This window comes from Carya illinoinensis, chromosome 13, assembly GCF_018687715.1.
Source record: "Carya illinoinensis cultivar Pawnee chromosome 13, C.illinoinensisPawnee_v1, whole genome shotgun sequence".
In the NCBI taxonomy this organism is placed as follows: Eukaryota; Viridiplantae; Streptophyta; class Magnoliopsida; order Fagales; family Juglandaceae; genus Carya; species Carya illinoinensis.
The window spans coordinates 676,742-698,855 of NC_056764.1; the positions used below are offsets into that span (position 1 = coordinate 676,742).

General features: G+C 39.1%; 3 protein-coding genes and 1 long non-coding RNA gene across 10 annotated transcripts; all 4 read right to left on the reverse strand.

The window, feature by feature from the left end:
- Window positions 1-2,221: 2,221 nt before the first annotated feature.
- Window positions 2,222-5,061, reverse strand: LOC122292641. Its single transcript, XR_006236981.1, has 5 exons — window positions 4,775-5,061; window positions 4,456-4,693; window positions 4,163-4,351; window positions 2,762-3,689; window positions 2,222-2,655 (listed from the first exon to the last, which is right to left on the reverse strand). It is a non-coding gene; the product is annotated as an uncharacterized LOC122292641 (long non-coding RNA).
- Window positions 5,062-5,228: 167 nt separating this feature from the next.
- LOC122292115 (putative disease resistance protein At3g14460) lies at window positions 5,229-8,715 on the reverse strand. The gene is made up of 3 exons (XM_043100340.1): window positions 6,717-8,715; window positions 6,435-6,496; window positions 5,229-5,486 (listed from the first exon to the last, which is right to left on the reverse strand). Exons 1-3 carry the CDS (start codon window positions 8,713-8,715, stop codon window positions 5,229-5,231), a joined length of 2,319 nt encoding a protein of 772 aa, XP_042956274.1.
- LOC122292640 (putative disease resistance RPP13-like protein 1) lies at window positions 8,702-14,167 on the reverse strand. Of its 2 annotated transcripts, none has more exons than XM_043101090.1 (2): window positions 13,115-14,167; window positions 8,702-9,595 (listed from the first exon to the last, which is right to left on the reverse strand). In XM_043101090.1, exons 1-2 carry the CDS (start codon window positions 13,940-13,942, stop codon window positions 8,837-8,839), a joined length of 1,587 nt encoding a protein of 528 aa, XP_042957024.1. In that variant the 5' UTR covers window positions 13,943-14,167; the 3' UTR covers window positions 8,702-8,836. The 2 variants fall into 2 exon arrangements, with proteins under 2 accessions (XP_042957024.1, XP_042957023.1); XM_043101089.1 differs by having other exon boundaries at window positions 8,702-9,601; window positions 13,121-14,163.
- Window positions 14,168-15,374: 1,207 nt separating this feature from the next.
- On the reverse strand, window positions 15,375-22,055 carry LOC122292639 (putative disease resistance RPP13-like protein 1). Of its 6 annotated transcripts, XM_043101087.1 has the most exons (7): window positions 17,359-22,054; window positions 17,076-17,172; window positions 16,949-16,988; window positions 16,751-16,856; window positions 16,497-16,638; window positions 15,769-15,817; window positions 15,375-15,636 (listed from the first exon to the last, which is right to left on the reverse strand). In XM_043101087.1, exon 1 carries the CDS (start codon window positions 21,167-21,169, stop codon window positions 17,414-17,416), a length of 3,756 nt encoding a protein of 1,251 aa, XP_042957021.1. In that variant the 5' UTR covers window positions 21,170-22,054; the 3' UTR covers window positions 15,375-15,636; window positions 15,769-15,817; window positions 16,497-16,638; window positions 16,751-16,856; window positions 16,949-16,988; window positions 17,076-17,172; window positions 17,359-17,413. The 6 variants fall into 6 exon arrangements, with proteins under 6 accessions (XP_042957021.1, XP_042957022.1, XP_042957017.1 ...); XM_043101088.1 differs by lacking the exon at window positions 17,076-17,172 and having other exon boundaries at window positions 17,359-22,055; XM_043101083.1 differs by having other exon boundaries at window positions 16,751-16,988; window positions 17,076-17,175; window positions 17,359-22,055.
- Window positions 22,056-22,114: the final 59 nt, after the last annotated feature.

The window sequence follows — 22,114 nt, forward strand, 5'->3', positions numbered from 1 at the left end:
AATGCGACACTTAACAAACAGAATCTATGTATGTATACACCTACATGTGATATGTGTGTATGCATGTACATGCGAGCCTTATAGATACCATTCTTGACATGGAGGCACATTCCAACAGAACAAAAAGGAAAAATAACGAAAGACAAAACAAAGTTGCAGGCAGAAGTGGGGAATGATTTGTTTTTGTATATTAGAGCAGGAGTATGCACTAGTCCATGACAAGGTAGCACGCAAACAAAGCTGGGAAGTGGACCATTTATTACAATGATGTACTCCAACTGGGGAAGCCCTAATCCCTTAGATCTTAATCATCCATCCCTCTCTCTCTCTCTCTCTCTCTCTCTCTCTCTCTCTCTCTCTCTCTCTCTCTCTCTCTCTCTCTCTCTCTCTCTCACCATCCATTTTTGTATATTCGCTGCAATAAGTGTGTTGCCACGTACCACTCTCTGATGTGTCAACGTCACAAGGCCATTGACCCTTTCAAGAAAAAGCATAGAAGATGTGGCTTGGGACAAAGTGGGGATTGGAGGGGAGATCGAGAAGAAAACCTTTATGACTATTTACATACATATATATATGTATATATATATATGTGGTGATTATTACTAATGTATCTTCTTTCATAAGGGTTGGATGCTAATAAGCCTAAGAGGCAAGGACCTTTGTCCACTTGCTTTCTTCTTTGTTATCCCTCAAGTGTTGTGCAGTGCATATTGCTTATAAATAGATCATCAAGTGTGAATTGGAGTTTGGTGTATTTTGGCTTGATAGTTCACTGACCTTTTGTGGCCCCCTACAATCTAGATAAGTTTGTTACGTTCTTGGTGCCTTTTCAACTCCTAAGGTTAAATCGATTGGACAGTGTTCAACAATTTGAGTATTGTTGCTTGCAGTTGTAGGTGCAGCTAAATCCCAAACTTCATGTTTTGTCCTACACTACTTGGGGCTGAAATGAAGGGCAAGAAGAGGCCAAGTGCAGAGTCATATGACGCCCCTTTCATTTTCTTGCCCAAATCTTGCCCATAACCAAAAGAAACACGCGCTTCAATAATATATATATATTATATTTTAGTGAAAGCTAAATTTACAATATTAAAACGCAGTAAACTATAATAATGGAGAGGAGACTGGGGATCAAAATATCCCCTCAAGCAATCATCAATCCCAAAAGCCATCATTAGGTTCATAAAATTGATAAGAAAACACACAGAAAGTAGGGAGATTTGACTATAGTCAGCCTAAACAGCCGAAGCAGTGTGGTGCGCTAAAGTGCAGAATGGGTTCATCAAGCGGTGCAGAAAAAGCAGAATACTTCAAAGGTATAGAAAATAGAGTGGTCAAAAGAATTTTAACATTCTATTGGATTACTCTTACTCATAGTACAACAAATTCATATACTTGCAGTCTTGATGTTTCTTTCTTCAGAATGTTAGGAATCTTTGTGTGTGTTTGTGCGCGCGCGCGTGCGTTATAAACTTATATATCCCACGTACACAGGGTTCATGCAGCTATACAAGGCAAAAGATACAAAACTAAATATGCTAGCTAGTGCTGCTGTGTATATAGATTTGGATAGTGGCAGCACCACCGTGAACGAGAAATAAGTGGAAGTGTAAAACCTTTATGATGAAAAATCACCAATTACGAATTTTTTAAAGAACCAACGCACTTGGGAGCATGCCTACAACCAAATACATTCATAGATTATAAGCTTTTCAAAATAATGAATATTGAAGACTACATAAATTGTGATTAAGGGCGGCCTAAGAGAGCAAAACAGGGCTTAGAGATCAGGCAGAAGAGGCGCATCTAAAAGCTAAAAATTGCTTCAAGAGACTATTGAAAGGTGGTAAACCGAGAATTGTGCAGATGAAATTCCTCAAAATCTAAGGTTTATTAACTCATATTTATGACTCCAGATTAGAACTGAACTTGTCAAACCTTGAATCCCCAAAGGATGGTCTCTCTGACGAGTTGAGAACGTAAGCAAGTTTGCAGTTTTTCATTTTTCTCCTCTTGGGACGGGGGGCTGTTAAGAAGCTTGATGCCCCTTTTACGGTTTTTTACTTCAGTAAACGCTTAATAACTCTAGAAAAATATGAGCACTTTGATTCTTTCAGAGGAGCAGCAAAGAACCATGATGTCTATCAAGTGAGAAAGGAAAATTACAAGATACCGACTCCTTTTGATTTGCAGAGATCAGCAGAGTCAACATATGAGCTGATAAATCACAATAGCCACTGTCTAAGCCTCACAAGATACAAGACACATGCACTGCATTTGCACGTTTATATTTTTCTTCTTCAGTACACTGTTATAATCCCAACCCAAAGGCATTTTGCAAATAAACATTCAAATGGAAGTCCCTCAAATATGCTGATATAGGTAACATAATTGTGATTGTATATCCACAGATGAATTAATTGACACATGTTAGACGAGACGAATTAGGTCTCGTTCAAAAGAGACGGACACAAGTAGATATAGAAATTAAGCATACAGCAACTCCTGTTCTCTCACTTCATATGGAGGGGGTAACAAACTATGTATATCTGCAAAAAGCTCATATTGACAAACTGGCATCTCTCCAACTGGTGAATCCAAGACAGAGTCGGGAATCGCCATGAGGGTTTCCTCAAAAAATGACTTTATTGTCTACAAGATTTTCAAAGCTGTGAGAAACTTCAAGCAAAGGAGACAATACAGAAAAGAAAAAAAGAAAAAAGAAAAAGAACTTCTATGCACTGCCCTGAAGACGTACCGTGCAATGCTGGAAAGCAGTGTCAGCTTTGCACTTCCACAGGCCATTCCCAGGCTCTGAATAGAAAAGATGGGAGTAAAGGCTGCAATACAACTCAATGGTCAATTACACAAATAAAGCTTATTAAGGCGGAAGCGAAAAGCTAAATCGGAACAAGTTAAATAAGATAAAGAAGCTTGACACAGATGTATCCAACTACAAAGAACAGTAGTTTATATATACCGTGCAGGGATTATTCTGTTTTACTGTTCAGTCATCTATTCCCACAAAAGATAGGTCCATATGGTAATTCTCATTAGAAGATAAATACTTCCGTGAAGAAACTGAATAATATGCAAACAACAACCAAAATGTAATAACCAGTCAAAACTGTTCCTACTTTCACCACATCCCGCACATTTGGTTTCTATCCATACTTTCCCAAAACAGAATCTCCATACATTTGATACTTCCCTCAAATCTAAAATGGCAAAGAAACTACAAACAGTAAGTAAAATAAACTCATGAAAGAAACTGTAGAGATGCATCCATTTGAGATCCGACTCTCCTAATGAAGCTGATGACGGGCAAGACTGCTGCTTGGTTTACCATAAATTGCAGAATCAACATGTCCCAAAGTTTGCCGAGGGCTGTGAAAAAATGGTAAAGTGCAGTTGGTCAACTTATTGAGTATCGACGATTGGAAGTATCATAAAAACATCTCAACAAAGATGTGTAAAGAAAGATTCGCAGAAAGAAAACAATTTTATAAAGCTAGTCATAAACTGGTTCTGTGAGGACATATTGTATCTAGCAGTGCTACATTTGGGTATGTTACCAAGTGGGTTCTCACAAGGCTACTAAGGAACCTCCAAAAGTCTAAGCTCCTCAAAATTTTCCTTCAATATTTACTGTTACTGCAAGCCTGATATAGCTCTGCATTTTTTCCCTGCAAAAGGAGTTCCAGAGAGAGAGGGCCTCAGGTCAGGTTGGGTAGTAATAGAAGGTGCTGGAAATTATTCTAGAAGAGAGAGATGATAAAGAAGTTATAGACCTCCTATCTAAGAGAATCGTGACAGGGAAATTTAAAAAGGACTATCTATTCAGAATTTGGGTCATAGTTTGATAACCAAACCACATTAATATGTCGAATGCCAAAAACTTTGTAAATGACAAAGCGATTATAATGTGTATATGACAGGGAAATAAATTTTTATTTCCTTATTTCTAATTAAAATACTTCTATATCTAAGGGAGTAGATATAATCGATTCATGCAACACTTGGGCAACAGATAAATACAGTGCAAAATGAATAAAATATTTTAACAAGGTCTATAGAGTTACTAAGAAGCTCTGAATACCAAACAAAAAATAAACAAATAAAAATTAGCAGTACTAGACGAAACCTAAACACAAAGTACCTGGGAAGGGAGCATGCATGGAAGGAATGTATTTGGGGGTTGATATCGGGCAGTCCGAAGGAATGTATTTGGTAGTTGATACGGGACAGGAGTCACAGGACTGCCATATCATCCTCCGTTAGGAGAACTATAGGAATGTTGATCATTTCCACCATACAGACTGTTAGGAACACTTACACGGTGCTGTTTCTGGGACAGAAAACATCAGTTGAAAAAACACATAAAAATCCCTCAGAGCAGCAGAACAAAGTGGGCAATTAAACAGCTGCTGAATGAGCAAACTAACTCGTCACCTTTAGTGTATTGTATTTGGTGATGTTCATTTGATGCTTCTGTAATCCCCTCACCAAATGCTGGGTCAGCACTCCCTTCAATCATCTAGTTCTTGTTGCAACTGTTTTGAGCCAAGGGTAGTATCCCCAATAGAAAGTCATTACGAGAGCTTGACAAATGTGTATCATCAGTCAAATTTGCCAATTAAATTGACTGACCAAACCGTCTTCAATCAGCAATTAAGTTGCACCCACAAACCTGGACAAGGGAAAACAAATGAAAAAGAACAAGAAGAAATTGATCATATGAGCACAAACATACACCTGGCAATAAATATACCTCCAAATGACTGACCGAACACCTGCAGCAGAGGAGGTTGGCACCAAAGCCAAAAGATGTCCGGCAAGACATTTATACCATTTCAGATTTCATTTGAGATGAATTTGCTCCAAAGACAAATATCGTTTGAAACCCCAGTTGATTTGAAATTTGACTACCAACTCCAAACCAAAAGAGATTTAGTAAACAAAAGCTTTTCTGGCGGTGACTAGAGACTCAACAACATTATGTTTTATGCAAATCTAAAACTGTAATGGTAAATTAAATTGATAAATTAGGTGGTCTAAAAAAGCAATTACCTGAGTCCAAAAGTTGATATTATAACAGAGTGGGGGAACTCTTGCTAGACTTTTCAGCTCATTTGATCCATTCGAAATCAATCAATTTGCTTGGTGCTTGAGCAATCTTGCGCCATTTTTTTCCTTTTTTCCTTTGCCACTGTTTCTTCAACAAGTCAGTTTTTTATCTTCAGAATTGAAAGGGAGGCAAGCAGCCTATCTTCTGGCATGCACTTGAGCTTAGGGCAGTCATGAATCTGTAACTCTTCAAGAGAGGTGAAGTGTCGAATCCCCTTCTTGTCCAAATATTTCATTTTGGGAAAACCACAGATGCGAAGAGAAGTCAGACTGATGGGCAGCAATTCTGCCTCTGGAAAGGACTTCACATCTTCAGATTCGCCAGCAATTATCATAGTTCTAACTGAAGAGTGTTTCTGCAAACCCCATTGTATCCAATTGGCAAAAAGTTAGTCACAACAGCAGATTCTAATCGAATTCAGACTGGGAGGAAAGCCCCCTTCAGGTAATGACATGACTTCTGGACATTGTTCTATATATAAATACTGAAGAGATCGAAGTAGTACGTGCATCTTATCAGGTAGTGACTTTATGAAACTCTCACAGTTGATGACCCAAAATCATGTAAGATTAGGGGCACACAATCCTTCTTTTGGGAAAGATACAAAATTAGAGCAATTAAAGATATTCATCTCCAAGGCCATCATGTCGTATGCATGATGTTTTTGAAGAACAATGGATTCCAGATAACATTAACACCCAAGAATTACAGACATGTCAAATGCTTGACATTTCTCAAATGACAAGCTACATTACAATAGTTAGATGATAGAGAAATCAAGCTTCATTCAGAATATTTATAACTGAACTAACTTCTAGCAACAAAAACCATTTTAATGTTTCCTAATCAGCAAAAACCATTTTAATAAACACCCAAGAATCCTCAGAGCAACAAAAGGAAGTTAGAACTTCAATCTTCTAAACCGGGTTATCACACACAAAAGAGATGAACAGAAAAAAAAAGCCACACAATATGATCGAGGGGCATCTATTTTGGTTTGTAAATGCAAGAAATCTATGCAGGAAAACTTGCAAATAAATGCGGCTGCAGTGGGGGGTCGGTCTGTCATGCAGGGTCCAGGGATATATTGCAAAGTTTTTACTAGAACTTGAAAAAGGTGTCACTCAAAGTTGCCCTTGATAAATAATGCCATCATCGGAAACTTAGTTGTGCACACAAGAAAATTTGACCGAAAATAACTATTTTTGGTAACTAAGTTGAACTCACAAACTCGGACAAAGAGGGGAAAATGATGAGACAAATTGATCATAACAGCAAATAGAGAAAGTGACTCATAATATACCTTTGAACCAGCAGCTGGAACACCTGCAGCAGAGGATGTTGCCACCAAAGCCAAAGGAAGCCCTGACACAATGTTTATACTCTTTATTATTCCAAATCCAATTGAAAACTAAATTTATCCTTGATATGCATGAAATATATTGATAAATTAGATGGTTAAAAAGAGCACATACCAAACTCTAGAAGCTGACATTATAATTGAGAATAGGCATTCCCACTTTAGTTTGAGCTCAATCGATCAATTCTCTGTCAAGCAATTTGCAAGGGACATGAGCAATCTTACACCATTCTTTTCCTTTTCTCTTTTGCCACTGTTTCTTTAGCAAAGGGCAATCGGAGACCTCCAAAATAGAGAGAGAGGCAGGCAACCCGTCTTCCGGCATGCATTTGAGCTTAGGGCAATCATAGATCCACAACTGTTTAAGAGAGGTGAGGTGTTGAAGCCCCTTCTTGTCCAGAGATCTCAAATTTTGGAATTTAGAGATGTAAAGATAAGGCAGAGTGGTGGCAGGAAAGCTATCCACATCTTCAGATTTTCCACTGTTTTCTAACAATCTAAGAGAGTGGAGTTTTTTCAAACCCCATCCCATCCGGCTGGTAACAAGTTTGTCACAACCTCGTATATAAATTGAAATCAAGCTCGAAGGCAAGCCCCCTTCAGGAAATGACACGACTTCTGGACAATTTTCTATATACAGATACTGAAGAGATGGAAGGAGTTCATGCATCTTGTCAGGCAATGACCTCAGACTCTTACAATTATCCACCCAAAATGATGTGAGGTTGGGAGCACGCAATCCTCCCTTTGGAAAAGATACAAAACTAGGACAATCTGAGATTCCCATACGCAAGGTCATTAAATCATGATCATGAGGTTCTAGCACTGTAAGAGACTCTAGATTATTACATTCCCAGAATGTGATATTATAAAGCTTTGGAAATAGATTTAATGGAAATGAGCTGAGAGAATCACAACCATGCAACCACAACTTTTCAAGGGATGAATAATCCAAGTGCATTGGGAGCTCTAAACTCTTACAATGTGAGATCCAAAGGGTTTTTAATGTGGGAGGTAGATAACCTTCGGGAAGGGACATGAGTGAAGAACAGCACCATATTCGTAAGTCGTGAAGACAGCTGTCGAAGTTTGTTATTCCTTCAGGCAAGGACTTTAGTGCAAAAAATCCTTCGACTGTCAGCTTCTGCATTCCATTCAAAGGAATTGACAATTCTCTTATCAAGGCCTCATTACAATCTATTAGCTCTAATTCACATAAAGCAGAAACCTTTGGGGGTGAAGCTCTCAACTGCGGACAGTCATGGATCACAAGTTTGACTAAAGAAGGAAGATGAATGGGCAATCCTTCTACCATCTTGGGGCATTTATCAACATACAGCTCTTTAAGATAAGGAAAAGCTCCACCTTCATTCTCTACACCAAAAGGAAACCATATCACCCAATTCAACATATTTTCGAATCTTAGAAATTCCAGGGCTCCAAAGGACTTCGTTGAACAAGAACCAATGCAATAGAATTCAGGACCCACTGTAACACCTTCATCCAACCCAATAATGGAAAGGTCACGTAGAGAGGGTAGTTGCCCAAGTGATGGCAACCTACAACAATTATTACACATGTATAGACGAATGGATGTTATATTGGAGAACGAATTATGCCCTACCCAATCTGGAAAATTCTGACCGCCATAATAATTGATACTGATGCTTTTCAAGTTTGTATGGGGTTTGAGACTGTCAATTACAGTTCTTTGATCATCAGAAATATTGATACCATTTGGATTCCATTCCAACACCAACTCCTCTATGTACTTTCTGTCCTTTAAGCATGCATTCAAAGCATCCACATGAGATTTAACAATTTGGAGCTCCAAAATAGAAAGTGTTCCTCGAAGATTTATAAGTTTTCCCAATTCTCCAATGGAAGACCCATTATATTTATTGATGACAAATTTAGTCAACGTCTGGAGGCATTTTAGTCTACCAAGTTGCATTGGCATCTCCATTATGCGAGTTCCAGTAATATCAAGATGACGTAAATTGATGAGTTTCCACATATCTCTTGGCAATACAACAAGATCTTTGCAACCCGATAAATTCAATGTTTGTAAATTGCACAACTTACATATGGAATCGGGCAACCTTCTAATCCCAGTGAAAGAAATATTCACATAATGTAGAGTCTTAATCTTACCAATTGAATCTGGCAACTCGTTTATATTAACATAATAAGATAGAGAGAGCACCCATAGGTATCTAAGCATTCCCAATAAATCATGTGGTACTTTTTTGGTTATATAGGAGTCACTGCCTCTTGAAAAATTCAATTGCAGAAAAGTGCGCAACCTTTTAGCCTTATAAAACACCTTAAATTTCTCGAGGCTATCAAATTTTGATATGAAGTAAGACAAATGGCACGTCTTGTACACAGTTTCCTGAGAGACCTCTTCCCTTGAGATAAATTGGCCAGACATATTTTGTTAAATCACTAACAAGATCATGCATCACAAAACGTGATTTATCACCACTATATGGTTGGAATAATGATCTTGATACCAGCGCCATGAAGTAATCATCACCAATTTCTTCCATTGTTTTTATTCTAGGTTGTTGTAAGAAACCTTCTGCCATCCATAGTAAAATTAACTCATTTTTGTCAAAACTATAACCCTTTGGGAATATTGAACAATAAACAAAGCACCGCTTTAAATGTGAGGGAAGATATTTGTAGCTTAATATCAGAGCAGGGAGAATGTTTGTCTCCTCCATTGGTAGATGCCATAACTCGCTTTTTAGTACCTTATCCCATTCATCAGCATCTAGTTTAGACCGTAAAAGAGCTCTAATCGCCTTGGCTGCTAAAGGTAAACTTTCGCATTTCTTGACAATTTGTCTGCCTAAAGCTTCAAGCTCTGGATGTGCATCAAAGTTTCCATCATGGAATGCATGTTTGGCAAATATTGACCAACAATCTTCTTCTGATAACTTCTTTACGTAATAAGTTACATTAGCACGAATGACTGATGCAACACTGTCATCACGCGTTGTTACAATAACCCTACTTCCTTGTGCCACAAATTTGAATGGATTCCTTAAGACCTCCCAATCACAATAATTCATATTCCAAACTTCATCTAAAACAAGAAGAATGGACCGAACAAACAAATGCTAAGTTGAAGTAAATAATAGCGGAAGCAACAAAATAAACAACAAGCACACAAAGAACACCAAGATTTAAGTGGTTCAGCTCAATGTGAGCCTACGTCCACTGTCGGGGTCGGTTTCAACAAATTCACTATGAACAAAGATGGAGAACAAGAGTATTGATCACAAAATCCTTAATCCTAAAGCTCCAATACACCCAATGGACTCTTAGGATTGTGTACAAAAGGATTCTCAAAACTCTCTCTAACTTGGCTGCTGAGGTCTCTCCAAAATAAAGAGAAAATGATGTATTTATAGCACAAGGCGATAATTCAGAACATTCGCTTGAGCGGAGGTCGAGCGAAGTGTCGAGCGCACGTTAGGGTTGCATTCTCGCTCGAGCAGACAGTCGAGCGGAGGTTGAGCGGAACCTTAGCTTGAGCCAGGGTCGAGCCACGGTCGAGCGAGGGTCAAGCCAGGGTCAAGCAATAGTCAAGCCAAGCCCCAAAAAATACATTTTCAGCAGGAAATCAAGTCAAAACTCAACAAATCTCCACCTTGGCTTGAATTCCGTCAAGCCTAAACAAAAAACCATTAACCAAGAAATTGATTCCCACCAACAAATCACCAAAGGGGAATCACAAACCCCGAACACAACGTCTATCCTTGAAGAACTCAATTTCCACCCAAAAGTCTTCAATACCATAGACAATTTGACCAAATCACAAGCTTGGTCCTAATGAAGAATCAACCTCTTCACACAAAAGACAACGCACCACTGAAAACAAACTGCTTACTTGAACAACGGCTTTTGAATACACACGGAGGCTAACAACAAATATTCTCTGCCTAAGTAATAACACCTCAAAGTCTGCATGAGCATATCCCAAAGGTGACTAAACTGTCTCTTCTATGTACCAGATGAAAATGTAGACTTGCTCTCACTGTACGCCAATGCCTAAATCAAAATCATACTTAATTTCAATAGCATGATCTAGAGTACCACCTGCACTCTGTTGTAAAGCTCTCCCAGCAACTCCACCTTCTTGCTATAACCATGCTCTCCTTTCCTGTGGAAACAACAACTGAAAAACAAATTGTAAAGAAGAGAAGGTTCACCCAATAGCAAGTTGTGTCGACCGCTTCACCCAAATCTGTAGACAAGCCTGGCAAATCCAAAAGCATACTACGGGCTCTCACACAAGAGTCCAACTCATTCCATTCAACTACTCCATTTCTGTGGAGTTGACCCAACTGTATGGTATGAACAACGCTCTACCTTCTTGTCTGTAGATCACTAGCCTTCACAAATGCTTGAACACATCAAACACATCACAAAACAAGGATAAACAAATCCAGACTCTTCTTCAAATGGTCATAAACAAATATGAGTACAAACAGGGCACCTCATCACACTAGATGTACCCCCAAAAAATCATAAAGACATAAACTCCAGTAAACCTAATTCAGCACTGCTTTACAAGAATACAATGCAAACAAACAAATCAAGCTTTTCTGTCTTCTAATTACACAAAGCAAAAAATTGCCTACTCATAAGTGACCATACTCGTTCATCTATATGGCACAATCACATGCGCCATAAATGAGTAATATCTGAATCTGGAACATCTGAAGATGCTCCACCAATCACTGTACTGCCCTGAAGAAAATAAAGACCATCTGTCTTCTTCCCTGTCATTACCACCGAAGAGCCCTTGTAGACTCGAATGACTCCACCTCCAGCTGAATACTGGTAACCAAAGGAGTCAAGAATGCCCAAAGATATAAGATTTTTCTTCAAAGATGGAATATGCCGAACGTTAGACAAGGTTCTAACGATTCCATCATACATCTTAATCTCAACTGAACCAATCCCAACAATATCACAAGCCATATCATTTCCAACCAAAACGGAGTCACCGTTGATTGATTCGTAGGTAGTGAACCAATCTATCCTGGAACACATATGGAATGTACAAGCTGAATCCATGACCCACTTGTTACCAAAGTGACCACTAGAGCCGCTGACTGCCAGGACAATATCAGAGTTGTTAGAATGTTCAACGCTAACAACATTGGAGGAACATTTACTTTCCTCCTTCAATCTGGGACACTCATTCTTGTAATGACCAAACCTATGACAGTAGTGACATTTAACATTTTTCTTGTTAAATTTAGAGCTACTACTGGAATTACTCCCACCATAATCCGAACATCTTCCATTAGATCTACCACCAAAGGAATATTTCACAAACAAACCATTGGCTTGATTGTTTGTGCCTTGTACACCCAATTTTGTTCTCAACTCCTTAGAGTTCAAAGCAGATTTTACATCTACCAAGGAGATGGTATCTCTACCATACAACATTGAGTTCACAAAACTTTCAAATGATACCAGTAACGAACACAACAAAATTAATGCTTGATCCTCATCATCAAGCTTAATATCAATATTCCTTAGATCCATAATAGTTTTATTAAATTCATCTAGATGATCGGAAATAGGAGTACCTTCCCTCATCTTGAGAGTGTATAGTCGCTGCTTCAAATACAAACGGTTGGTGAGCGACTTTTTCATATACAAGCTCTCAAGCTTGGACCAAAGACCAAAAGCGGTCTCCTCATCAGCAACCTCCCTCAAAACTCCATCTGATAGTGACAACAAAATGACACTATGTGCCTTCTCATCTTCTTCTCTTGACAATGCAGGAGAATCCTCAGATACCTTCCCTTCCAAAGCTTTCGACAAGCCTTGTTGTCGTAACAAAGCCTTCATCTTGATGCGCCATAAGCTAAAGCTGTTTTGACCGTCGAATTTCTCCACTTCAAACTTTGCCATAGCCATTCCTCAAGATTTTGCAAAGAGCTTGACGCTCTGATACCAATTTGTTGGGAATGGACCAAACAAACAAATGCTAAGTTGAAGTAAATAATAGCGGAAGCAACAAAATAAACAACAAGCACACAAAGAACACCAAGATTTAAGTGGTTCAGCTCAATGTGAGCCTACGTCCACTGTCGGGGTCGGTTTCAACAAATTCACTATGAACAAAGATGGAGTACAAGAGTATTGATCACAAAATCCTTAATCCTAAAGCCCCAATACACCCAATGGACTCTTAGGATTGTGTACAAAAGGATTCTCAAAACTCTCTCTAACTTGGCTGCTGAGGTCTCTCCAAAATGAAGAGAAAATGATGTATTTATAGCACAAGGCGCTAATTCAGAACATTCACTCGAACGGACGTCGAGCGAAGTGTCGAGCGCAAGTTAGGGTTGCATTCTCGCTCAAGCGGACAGTCGAGCGGAGGTCGAGCGGAACTCTCTGGAAGATTTCGCTCGAGCGGACAGTCGAGCAGAGGTCGAGTGGAACTCTCTGGATGAGTTCGCTCGAGGGGACTGTCGAGCGGAGGTTGAGCGGAACCTTAGCTTGAGCCAGGGTCGAGCCAGGGTCGAGCAACAGTCAAGCCAAGCCCCAAAAAATACATTTTCAGCAGGAAATCAAGCCAAAACTCAACAAAGAATTTCCTTCTCTGTTAATTTCTCTTTTAATGTAACTTGAAGTCTATTTAGATCCTTGATATTGATATCACAAGTTGCCGAAGTCATTGCTTCTAGAATTGTCTTCGTTATTGTGTGCAAATCAAATTCTTTTGAGACACAAACCCATGCATCAAGATTAAAATGTTGCTTAACCCTGTTGTCATTATATAGAAGCTGAGCTAGGGTGGTCTTGCCAATGCCTCCCATGCCAACTATAGCTATCAAGGACATTTCGTTGCCAGAGGAATCGCCCGAGAGCAACAAGTTAACTATTGCCTCCTTATCATCATCCCTATCAAAAATACCAGATTCTTCGACTAAAGAAGTTGTGGGCAATCTTTCTTGCAGATTCCCTCCAACACCTGCTCTTAAACCTATGAAATCCTTTTGCAAGGCTAGAAATTCTAGTCTCTCAAGTAGCTCTTTTATCTCTCTTTCTATCTTGTTGACAAAAAGAGACAGAGAGATGTGGTTTCGTACCTTATTTGCAGCAATTTGAAATTCAGCATCCAACTCATGTCGCAAGGCTTTGGTAAAAATATCATCCACGATATCCTCCGCATCGTAGACAGCATCTATCAACCCATCAAGCCACGTTCTCACACTGGGCATTGTGAGCTGCTTATCCTCCGCGTCTTCAAGCACTGTATTCATGGACTGTAGTGCAATCTCTAACTTCCTTAAGAGATTTTTGGTGAGTTTTTGCCATCGAAATAAATCAAGAACCTTGGGAGTTGCCATTCTATCAAACAACACTTGGAGGAAGGCGGAGAGAAATGCTCCTCCTACCAAGGCCCCGGCCATGTTCTCTTTGTTGAAAAGTAAAAATTCGAAGGAAATGAAGGAAGGTGGACGAAAATAGCTGAGCAAAAGAAAAATCAGAGTACTGCATGCGAGCTTTCATTTGCTTTTAAACCATAGAACTGGGTTCCCTGCAGATTGAGTCAACTTAAGGCGGCTAAGTTTAAGAAACGACGAAATTATGCAGGTGGAATAATATCCATGTCAACGAACAACAGTCCTCTCGTTATTTGTAATATTGTATAGTTATAATATTTTAGATTGTAGGTTAAACATGACCTTACGGCGTAATTTAGGGCCTCACATCTTTGGTGGTGATACATACAATACTGTCAAGCATCAAATGTAATTGAAAAAATCACATGTTAGATGATATTCCTGCTCAAAACAAATAATACATAACCATGTAAATTTATACTATAAAATGGGAGGAAATTCTCTTAAAGGATCATTGAATTCATTTGACAATCCGAACATGTGAAGGTCGTCGTTTTCTGTTCTGGATCATTATTTGCAGCATTAAAATTTAATTATTGTCTGAGAGGAAGAAGAATCAAAGGGCTCTTTCCTTTGATTCGACTGTTTTACGTAGAATAGTGCCTTTGTGCGTGCAGGTTGGACCTGGGTAAGTGAAACTGTGAAAGTCTTGTCATGGATGCAATGCATTTTTATCTATTTGAGAACATTTTTAAACAGTTAAAACTTAAAATCTGCGGCTGGAGATCAAGCAAAGGAATCATGAAAAAGTCCAAACTGGCAGACTAGATCCCTGATTTCAAAGTCAACTTCCCTCAACCAATATAAGCCATGCAGATCTGCAAATTTTTGAAGTTTCTTAACGTCACAAGGAAAGAGAAAGGACAACGGAAAACAGCTTGAAAAGCAAAAAAAAACTTTAAATAGCCAAAAGTCGAAAGGAAAGCCATCTATGATTTAATATAAAATTCAATCACAAGTATTAAATTTTTAAAAAAAAAAAAAAAAAAATACCACCAGCAGTCCAATGTCCTAAGAAAAGTCTTCCTTGGCAGCTTTCAAAAATACAATTTAATTGAAATGCGGTGTAAAGCAATTACGAAGGACCAAATTCCTGCAGTAGCAATCGAGAAAAGCCGTTCTTGTGTGCATTTTCAAATAAGGATATAGCTACAAGAAGATAGCCCCACTCGTTTTTAAAAGTTTCCAATTCAGCAATCAGAAAATAGAAGGAATGCTTTCTTTGTTTCAATTTCAAATTCTGTCCTCTTGTCTCAATCATTTCCTTTTGGTGTACCTAGCCAGAAATCATCCCACTCGCTGGTCGTAAGTGGTACCTGAACAGGAAAAACAAAAGGAAAAAACATCTATTAACTTGATATCTCGAGTTTTGCAACCTAAATCAGTTTATGACTTGCAAAGAACTATACTGGATTTGATAATAAGAACTGAAAATTGCCTTAATCCAAAGCCTGGGTGGTTGCAATCGAAGAACTACAATGGTGGGTGGTGCTGATGCTATCCGAGTAGGGCTGGATGGTTGCATTGAACCTATCCAGGGTCTTTGAATAACCATGAATCCACTGGCCTAAATCCCAGCGGCTGTGGGGTGAGAACTGCAGTCTGTGGCATTTTACGGCCAGGAACTGAGCCCAGTTGTAAAGTAAAAGGGACAACAGGACCAACCTAGGTGGTATGGGTTGATTAGGATAATCGGTTCCCTGAAATACATGCAGGAGATTTTTCAGTCTGCCAATCACAATCTGCTTATAATATTGAAATTTACATCAAAACAAAAAAATATATACATGTAGAGAGAGAGAGACAGAGATCAAAGATTCAAAAGTACTTACAGGATTGTATCCTGAGAAACCAATGTGGCTGCTAAATGCTGATATAGCTCTTCATTTTTTCCGTGCAAAAGGAGTTCCAGACAAAAAAAAAAAAAAAAAAAAAAGGCCTCATATCAGGTTGGGCAGTAATATAAGGTGCTGGAAATTTGGCTAGAAGAGGAAGATGATAAATAAGTTATAGAACTCGTATCTAACAGGATAGTGAGGGAAATTTAAGAAGGAAATTTTATGCAGAATTTGGGTTACAGTTTGATAACAAAACCACATTAGCATTTGAAGCATGTCAAATGCCTTATATATATATATATAAGTAAAACTTTATAGATAGGAATGGGCATAGCCCAAGTACACAGGAAGTATATGCAGAAAATGCCCAAGTACCATTAAGCACTAGAGAAGGATACAAACAAATCATGAAAACAATCCTCATTACAACTAATGACCGAAGCCCAAGAAAATCGAATGCCAAAAATTTTGTAAATGACAAAGCTGGAATATAATTTGTATATGAAAGGAAAAAAAATTTTATTACAGTATTTCTGATTTAACTACTTCTAGCTCTAAGGTATAAAATATAATCGATTAATGCAACACTTGGGCAGCAGATAAATACAGTGCAAAATAAAACATTTTAACAAAATCTATAGAGTTACTAAGAAGCTCTGAGTACCAAACAAAACAAACAAATGAAAAAGAGAAGTACCAGACGAACTCTAAACACAAAGTACCTGCGAAGGGATCAGACCAGGCATGGAAGGTATGTCTTTTGGGGGTCGATATGGGGCAGGACTGCCATATCATCCTCCATAAGGAGAACTGCAGGAATGTTGATAATTTCCTCCATACAGACTGCTAGGAACACACAGGTTGCTGTTTCTTGGACAGAAAACATCAGTTGAAAAAACACATAAAAATCCCTCAGAGCAACAGAACAAAGTGGGCAATTAAACAGCTGCTGAACAAGCGAACTAGCTCTTGTCACCTTTAGTATATTGTATTTTGTGATGTTCATTCGGTGCTTCTATAATCCCCTCATCCAATGCTGGGTCAACACTCCCCTTAATCATCTAGTTCTTGCGGCAATTGTTCTGAACCAAGGGTAGTATCCCCAATAGCAAGTCATTACGAGAGCTTGACAAAGGTGTATCATCAGTCAAATTTGCCAATTAAATTGACTGACCAAATCATCTTCGATCAAGAATTAAGTTGCAGCCACAAACCTAGCCAAGGGAAAACAAATGAAAAAAAATAAAAAGAAAAAGAAATTGATCATTTGAGCACAAACATACACCAACCAATATATATACCTCCGAATGACCAGCTGAACACCTGAGGAGGTTGACAAAAGCCAAAAGATGCCCCGGCAAGACATTTATACCATTTCAGATTTCATTCGAGATGAATCTGCTATAAAGGCAAACAACGTTTGAAACCCCAGTTGATTCAAACTTTGACCACCAACTCCAAACTAAAAGAGATCTATTAAACAAAAGCTTTTCTGGCAGTGACCAGAGAGAGACTCGACAACATTATGTTTTATGCAAATCTAAAACTGTAATGGTAAATTAGGTGGTTGAAAAGAGAAATCACCTGAGTCCAAAAGCTGATATTATAACAGAGTAGGGGCCTCGCTAGACTTTTCAGCTCATTCGAGCCATTCCAAATCAATCAATTTGCTAGGGACTTGAGCAATCTTGCGCCATTCTTTTCCTTTTTTCCTTTGCCATTGTTTCTTCAACAAAGCACAGTTTTTTATCTTCAGAATTGAAAGGGAGGCAGGCAGGCCCTCTTCTGGCATGCACTTGAGCTTAAGGCAGTCATCAATCTGTAATTCTTCAAGAGAAGTGAGGTGTTGAATCCCCTTCTTGTCCAAATATTTCATTTTGGGAAAACCACAGATGCGGAGAGAGGTCAGACTGCTGGGCAGCAACCCCGCCTCTGGAAAGGACTCCACATCTTCAGATTCGTCAGCAATTATCATAGTTCTAACTGAAGAGAGTTTCTGCAAACCCCATTGTATCCGATTGGCAAATAGTTTGTCACAACGGCATATGCTAATTGAATTCAGACTGGGAGGAAAGCCCCCTTCAGGTAATGACACGACTTCCGGACATTGTTCAATATATAAATACTGAAGAGATTGAAGCCGTTCGTGCATATTGTCAGGCAGTGACCTCAAACTCCCACAGTTGATGGCCCGAAACCATGTAAGATTAGAGGCACACAGTCCTTTTGGAAAAGATACAAAATTAGGGCAATTATAGATATTGATCTCGAAAGCCATCATATCATATACATGATGTTTTTGAAGTGCAATGGATTCCAGATTCCTACACTCATTGATATCAAGAATACGAAGCTTTGGGAATAAATCTAATGGAAATGACCTGAGAGATTCACAACCGTTTAAACTCACATTTTCAAGGGATGAATAATCCAGGTACATTGGGAGCTCTAACTTCATACAGTTTGTAATCTCAAGGGTTTTTAAAGTGGATGGTAAACTGCGCATGGGAAGACACGTAAGGGAAGAACAGTCTCTGATTCTTAAGTCGTGAAGACAACTGTCAGAGTCCATTATTCCATCCAGTACAGGCTCTAATGCGTCAAATCCTTCAATTGTGATCTCTAGCAATCCAGTTGGCAACTCCTTCAAGAGAACCTCATTACAGAGTCTAAGCCACAAAAGAGGAGCCCTTGGGAGTGAAGCTACCAGTTGCGGACATTTATTAACCTCGAGATAGTATAAAGAAGGAAGATCTGTAGGTAATGCTCCTGTAAATCTGGGGCAGGACCGAATATTAAGCCCTTCAAGATTAGGAAAAGCTCTACCTCCATTTTCCACTCCAAAAGAAACCCATATCCTCCACTTGACCATATTCTCAAATATTAGATCTTTCAAGGCCCCAAATGGCTCAATTAGAGAATCGCCACTGCCATAAAACTCAGGACCAACTGTTACAAGTTCGTCAAACCCAACAATATGAAGCTCCTGCAGAAAGGGTAGTTGCCCAAGTGGTGGCAAGCTGCTGCAGTGTTTACAGTTTTGTAGATAAATAGATGCCATTTTAGAGAATGAAAGATGCCCCACCCAATCTGGGAAGATTTTCCCACCGTAATAGTTAATGGTTAGACTTTTCAAATTTATGTGGGGCTCAAGATTCTCAAGTACACTTCTTTGACTCTCTGAAATGTTAATATCATCATTCCATTCCAACCCCAACTCCTCAAGGTACCTCCTGTCCTTCATCCTTGCATCCAATGCATCCCTTGGAAATTCAACATTTTGGAGCTCTCTAATAGAAAGCTTTCCCCGAGGACTGGCAAGTTTTCTTAACTCTTTAATGCAAGACTCATTATTTTTGCCAATCACAAATTGAGTCAATGTCTGGAGACATTTTAGTCCATCCAGTGTTATCGGCATCTCTTTTATTCCAGTGCTAGTAATATCAAGATGACGCAAATTAAGGAGTTTCCACATTTTTTGTGGCAATGAAGTAAGATTTGGACAACCCAAAAGCTTCAATGTTTGCAAATTGCATAACTTACATATAGAATCAGGCAGTCTTTTGATGGCAGTGAAGGAAAGGTCTAAATATCGCAGATGTTTACTTTTGCCAATTGAGTCAGGCAATTCGGTCACATTGCCATACTCGGACAAAGAAAGCACTCGCAGGTATGTAAATTGTGGCAATAATTCAAATAGTACCTTTTTGGATAAGTGGGAGAAAGGAATCGATAACAATTCTAGTGGTAAGAAGGTGCGCAGCTGCGTAGCCTCGTGACAAGGCTGGAACTTCTTAAAGCTATCAAATTTTGTTTTGACATAGGATAGATGGCGAGTCTTGTTTCCGATCTTGTAAGAACAGTCACCTTCCAATCTAACGGTACATTGCCCAGACACAAATTTTGCTAGGTCATTGACAAGATCATGCATTACAAATTGTGATTTATTGTCGTTTAATTGTTGGAATAATGATCTTGACACGAGAGCTTGGAAGTAATCATCGCCAGTTTCTTCCATTGTTTTGTTTCCTTGTTCTTGCAAGAAACCTTCAGCCATCCATAGAAATATTAATTGATTTTTTTCAAAAACATAATCCTTGGGAAATATTGAACAATAAGCAAAGCACCGTTTCAGATGTGAGGGGAGATGCTTGTAGCTTAATCTTAGAACGGGCATGACATTTATCTGCTCAATTGGTAAATCCCATAACTCGCTCTTCAATATCATATCCCATTCAGCAACATCCAATTTAGACCTTAAAAGAGCCCCAATTGTTTTGATTGCTAAAGGAAGACCTCCGCACTTCTCCACAATCTGTCTACCTAATGCTTCTAGTTGTGGATAAGCATCAGCCTTTCCTTTGGGGAATGCATGTTTTGTAAAAAGTGACCAGCAATCTTCTTCTAGTAAGTTCGAGAGATTACGAGTTACATCAGCACGCATGGCTAATGCAACGTCAGCCTCGCGTGTTGTCACAATGACCTTACTTCCTTGCGCTCCAGATTTAAAGGAATTGCTTAGAACCTCCCATTGAACATAATTTGTATTCCAAACATCATCTAAAACAAAAAGAAATCTCTTTCCCGCCAATTTTTCCTTTAGTGTAACTTGAATCTCGTCTAGATCTTTTGTATCATAGAATGACTTGGTTACTTTCTCTAGAATTGTTTTCACTATCTTAAATATATCAAATTCATCCGAAACACAAAACCATGCTACAACGTTAAAATGCTCCTTCACCTTGCTGTCATTGTATACAATCTGGGCAAGGGCGGTCTTGCCGATTCCCCCCATGCCGACTATGGCAATCACACTCATCTCTTTGCCATTTACGCCAACTGACAACAACTCCTCAATTATTATCTCCCTATCTTCACTTCTACCACAAATATGGGATTCTTCAACCAAAGAGGTTGTAGGGAATCTTTCGTATTGTTTCCCTCCAACACCATCTCTCAAACCTATAGCATCTTTTTGACTTGCTAGATATTCTAGTGTCTCAAGCACCACTTCTATCTTTGTTTCTGTATCCTTCACAAAAGGATTAAGACAAGAGATAGAATTCCGTACCTTTTTTGCGGTGGTTTCAAATTCAGCATCCAATTTACGTTGCAAGGCGTCAGTAGCAATCTCATCCAAGATGTCCTCTGCATCGTAGAACGCATCCTTCAGCTCATCAATCCACCTTCTTACATCAGGTTTTGTGACTTGCTTTTCCTCCGCGTCTTCGAGCACTGCGCTCACAGACAAAAGTGTTGCGTCCAACTTCTTTAGGAGTCTATCGGGGAGTTTTCGCCCCTGAAAGAAGTCGAGGATTTCACGAGATGCAACCTTCTCAGCTAACACTTGGAGAACCGCAGAGAGAAACGCTCCTCCCACCAACGCCCCAGCCATGTTTTCTACTTTGCAATGGAAGAAACCAAAGGAAATGAAGGCAGGTGATAGCCAAATGTATCATTTGTATCTACGAAGAATGGGGTTATATAATATGATTATACACGAAACAGGAACCCCATTAATGGCGTAAATAGTTGCATTAATGCAAGTAAAAGTAACTTGTCAAAGTTAGCTTAGAATTTAGGAATATTGTTACTTTAGAACATGGTTCGTGGAAATGAAGCAGCCGGGTGGTGAAAGGAGATAGCTTTAGATTCCGCTGGTCGATTGATGCGGCCGAATGTGGCGGACTCTCGCACCATAACATATATATCAAAGTAAGCAAGTAAAAAAGGGAAAGCAGGAAAATATTCGGCGAGGAAAACGTGAAATGTCGAATTGTCCTCGTGCACCTGGGCCTGCAATGCCATCAAAGCCGTACCCTTCACCATTTTCATACAATATGGTGGTGGCCCTTTTTACTAATGGGTTGGCAAACTTGCATCGGCTGTTTGAGAAAATGAAATACTGAAACTATCTTGTGCCCCCAAGAAGTATGAAATTATAACGGTATAAAAACATGGTAGATCGAGAGAAGCAAAAAGCTAGGATTCGGACAGGGCCATATCCCGTCTTTTCACTGAATTTTGATGCTAGTCTTTGTGATCGTCCATCTATGGTTGAAGACAGAGAGGGAGGGAGAGGGAGGGAGAGACGGAGAGGAAGAAAGAAAGATACTTTATGCCTATAAAAGAAAGAAGAGAAGAGAAGGATAGCTATGGACATCGCTTTTGAAAAAGAGAGATGAGAATCTGGACGGCATTATCTCAAAATTTCTCTCCTTTGAGTGGAAGAACCAAATGTGTTTATTCTGCAACAAAGAATAGAAAAGGAGATAAACTGATAAAGACGAACGGAATGCTTTAGGACAGTACTGACGTGATAAAGATGAGAATTTTGAAA

Excerpts from the sequence above, each read along its gene's own strand:
- LOC122292115 (XM_043100340.1), bottom strand. The coding sequence starts at position 8,715 with ATGCTTAGATACCTATGGGTGCTCTCTCTATCTTATTATGTTAATATA. Across the intron at positions 6,497-6,716 it reads GAGAAAAGGAAAAGAATGGT|GGCTTCCTTTGGCTTTGGTG; the intron begins GTAAGATTGCTC and ends ACATTGTGTCAG. Across the intron at positions 5,487-6,434 it reads TTCCAGCTGCTGGTTCAAAG|AAACACTCTTCAGTTAGAAC; the intron begins GTATATTATGAG and ends TGGGGTTTGCAG.
- LOC122292640 (XM_043101090.1), bottom strand. The coding sequence starts at position 13,942 with ATGGCCGGGGCCTTGGTAGGAGGAGCATTTCTCTCCGCCTTCCTCCAA. Across the intron at positions 9,596-13,114 it reads TAACAGAGAAGGAAATTCTT|CTTGTTTTAGATGAAGTTTG; the intron begins TGTTGAGTTTTG and ends CGGTCCATTCTT.
- LOC122292639 (XM_043101088.1), bottom strand. The coding sequence starts at position 21,169 with ATGGCTGGGGCGTTGGTGGGAGGAGCGTTTCTCTCTGCGGTTCTCCAA.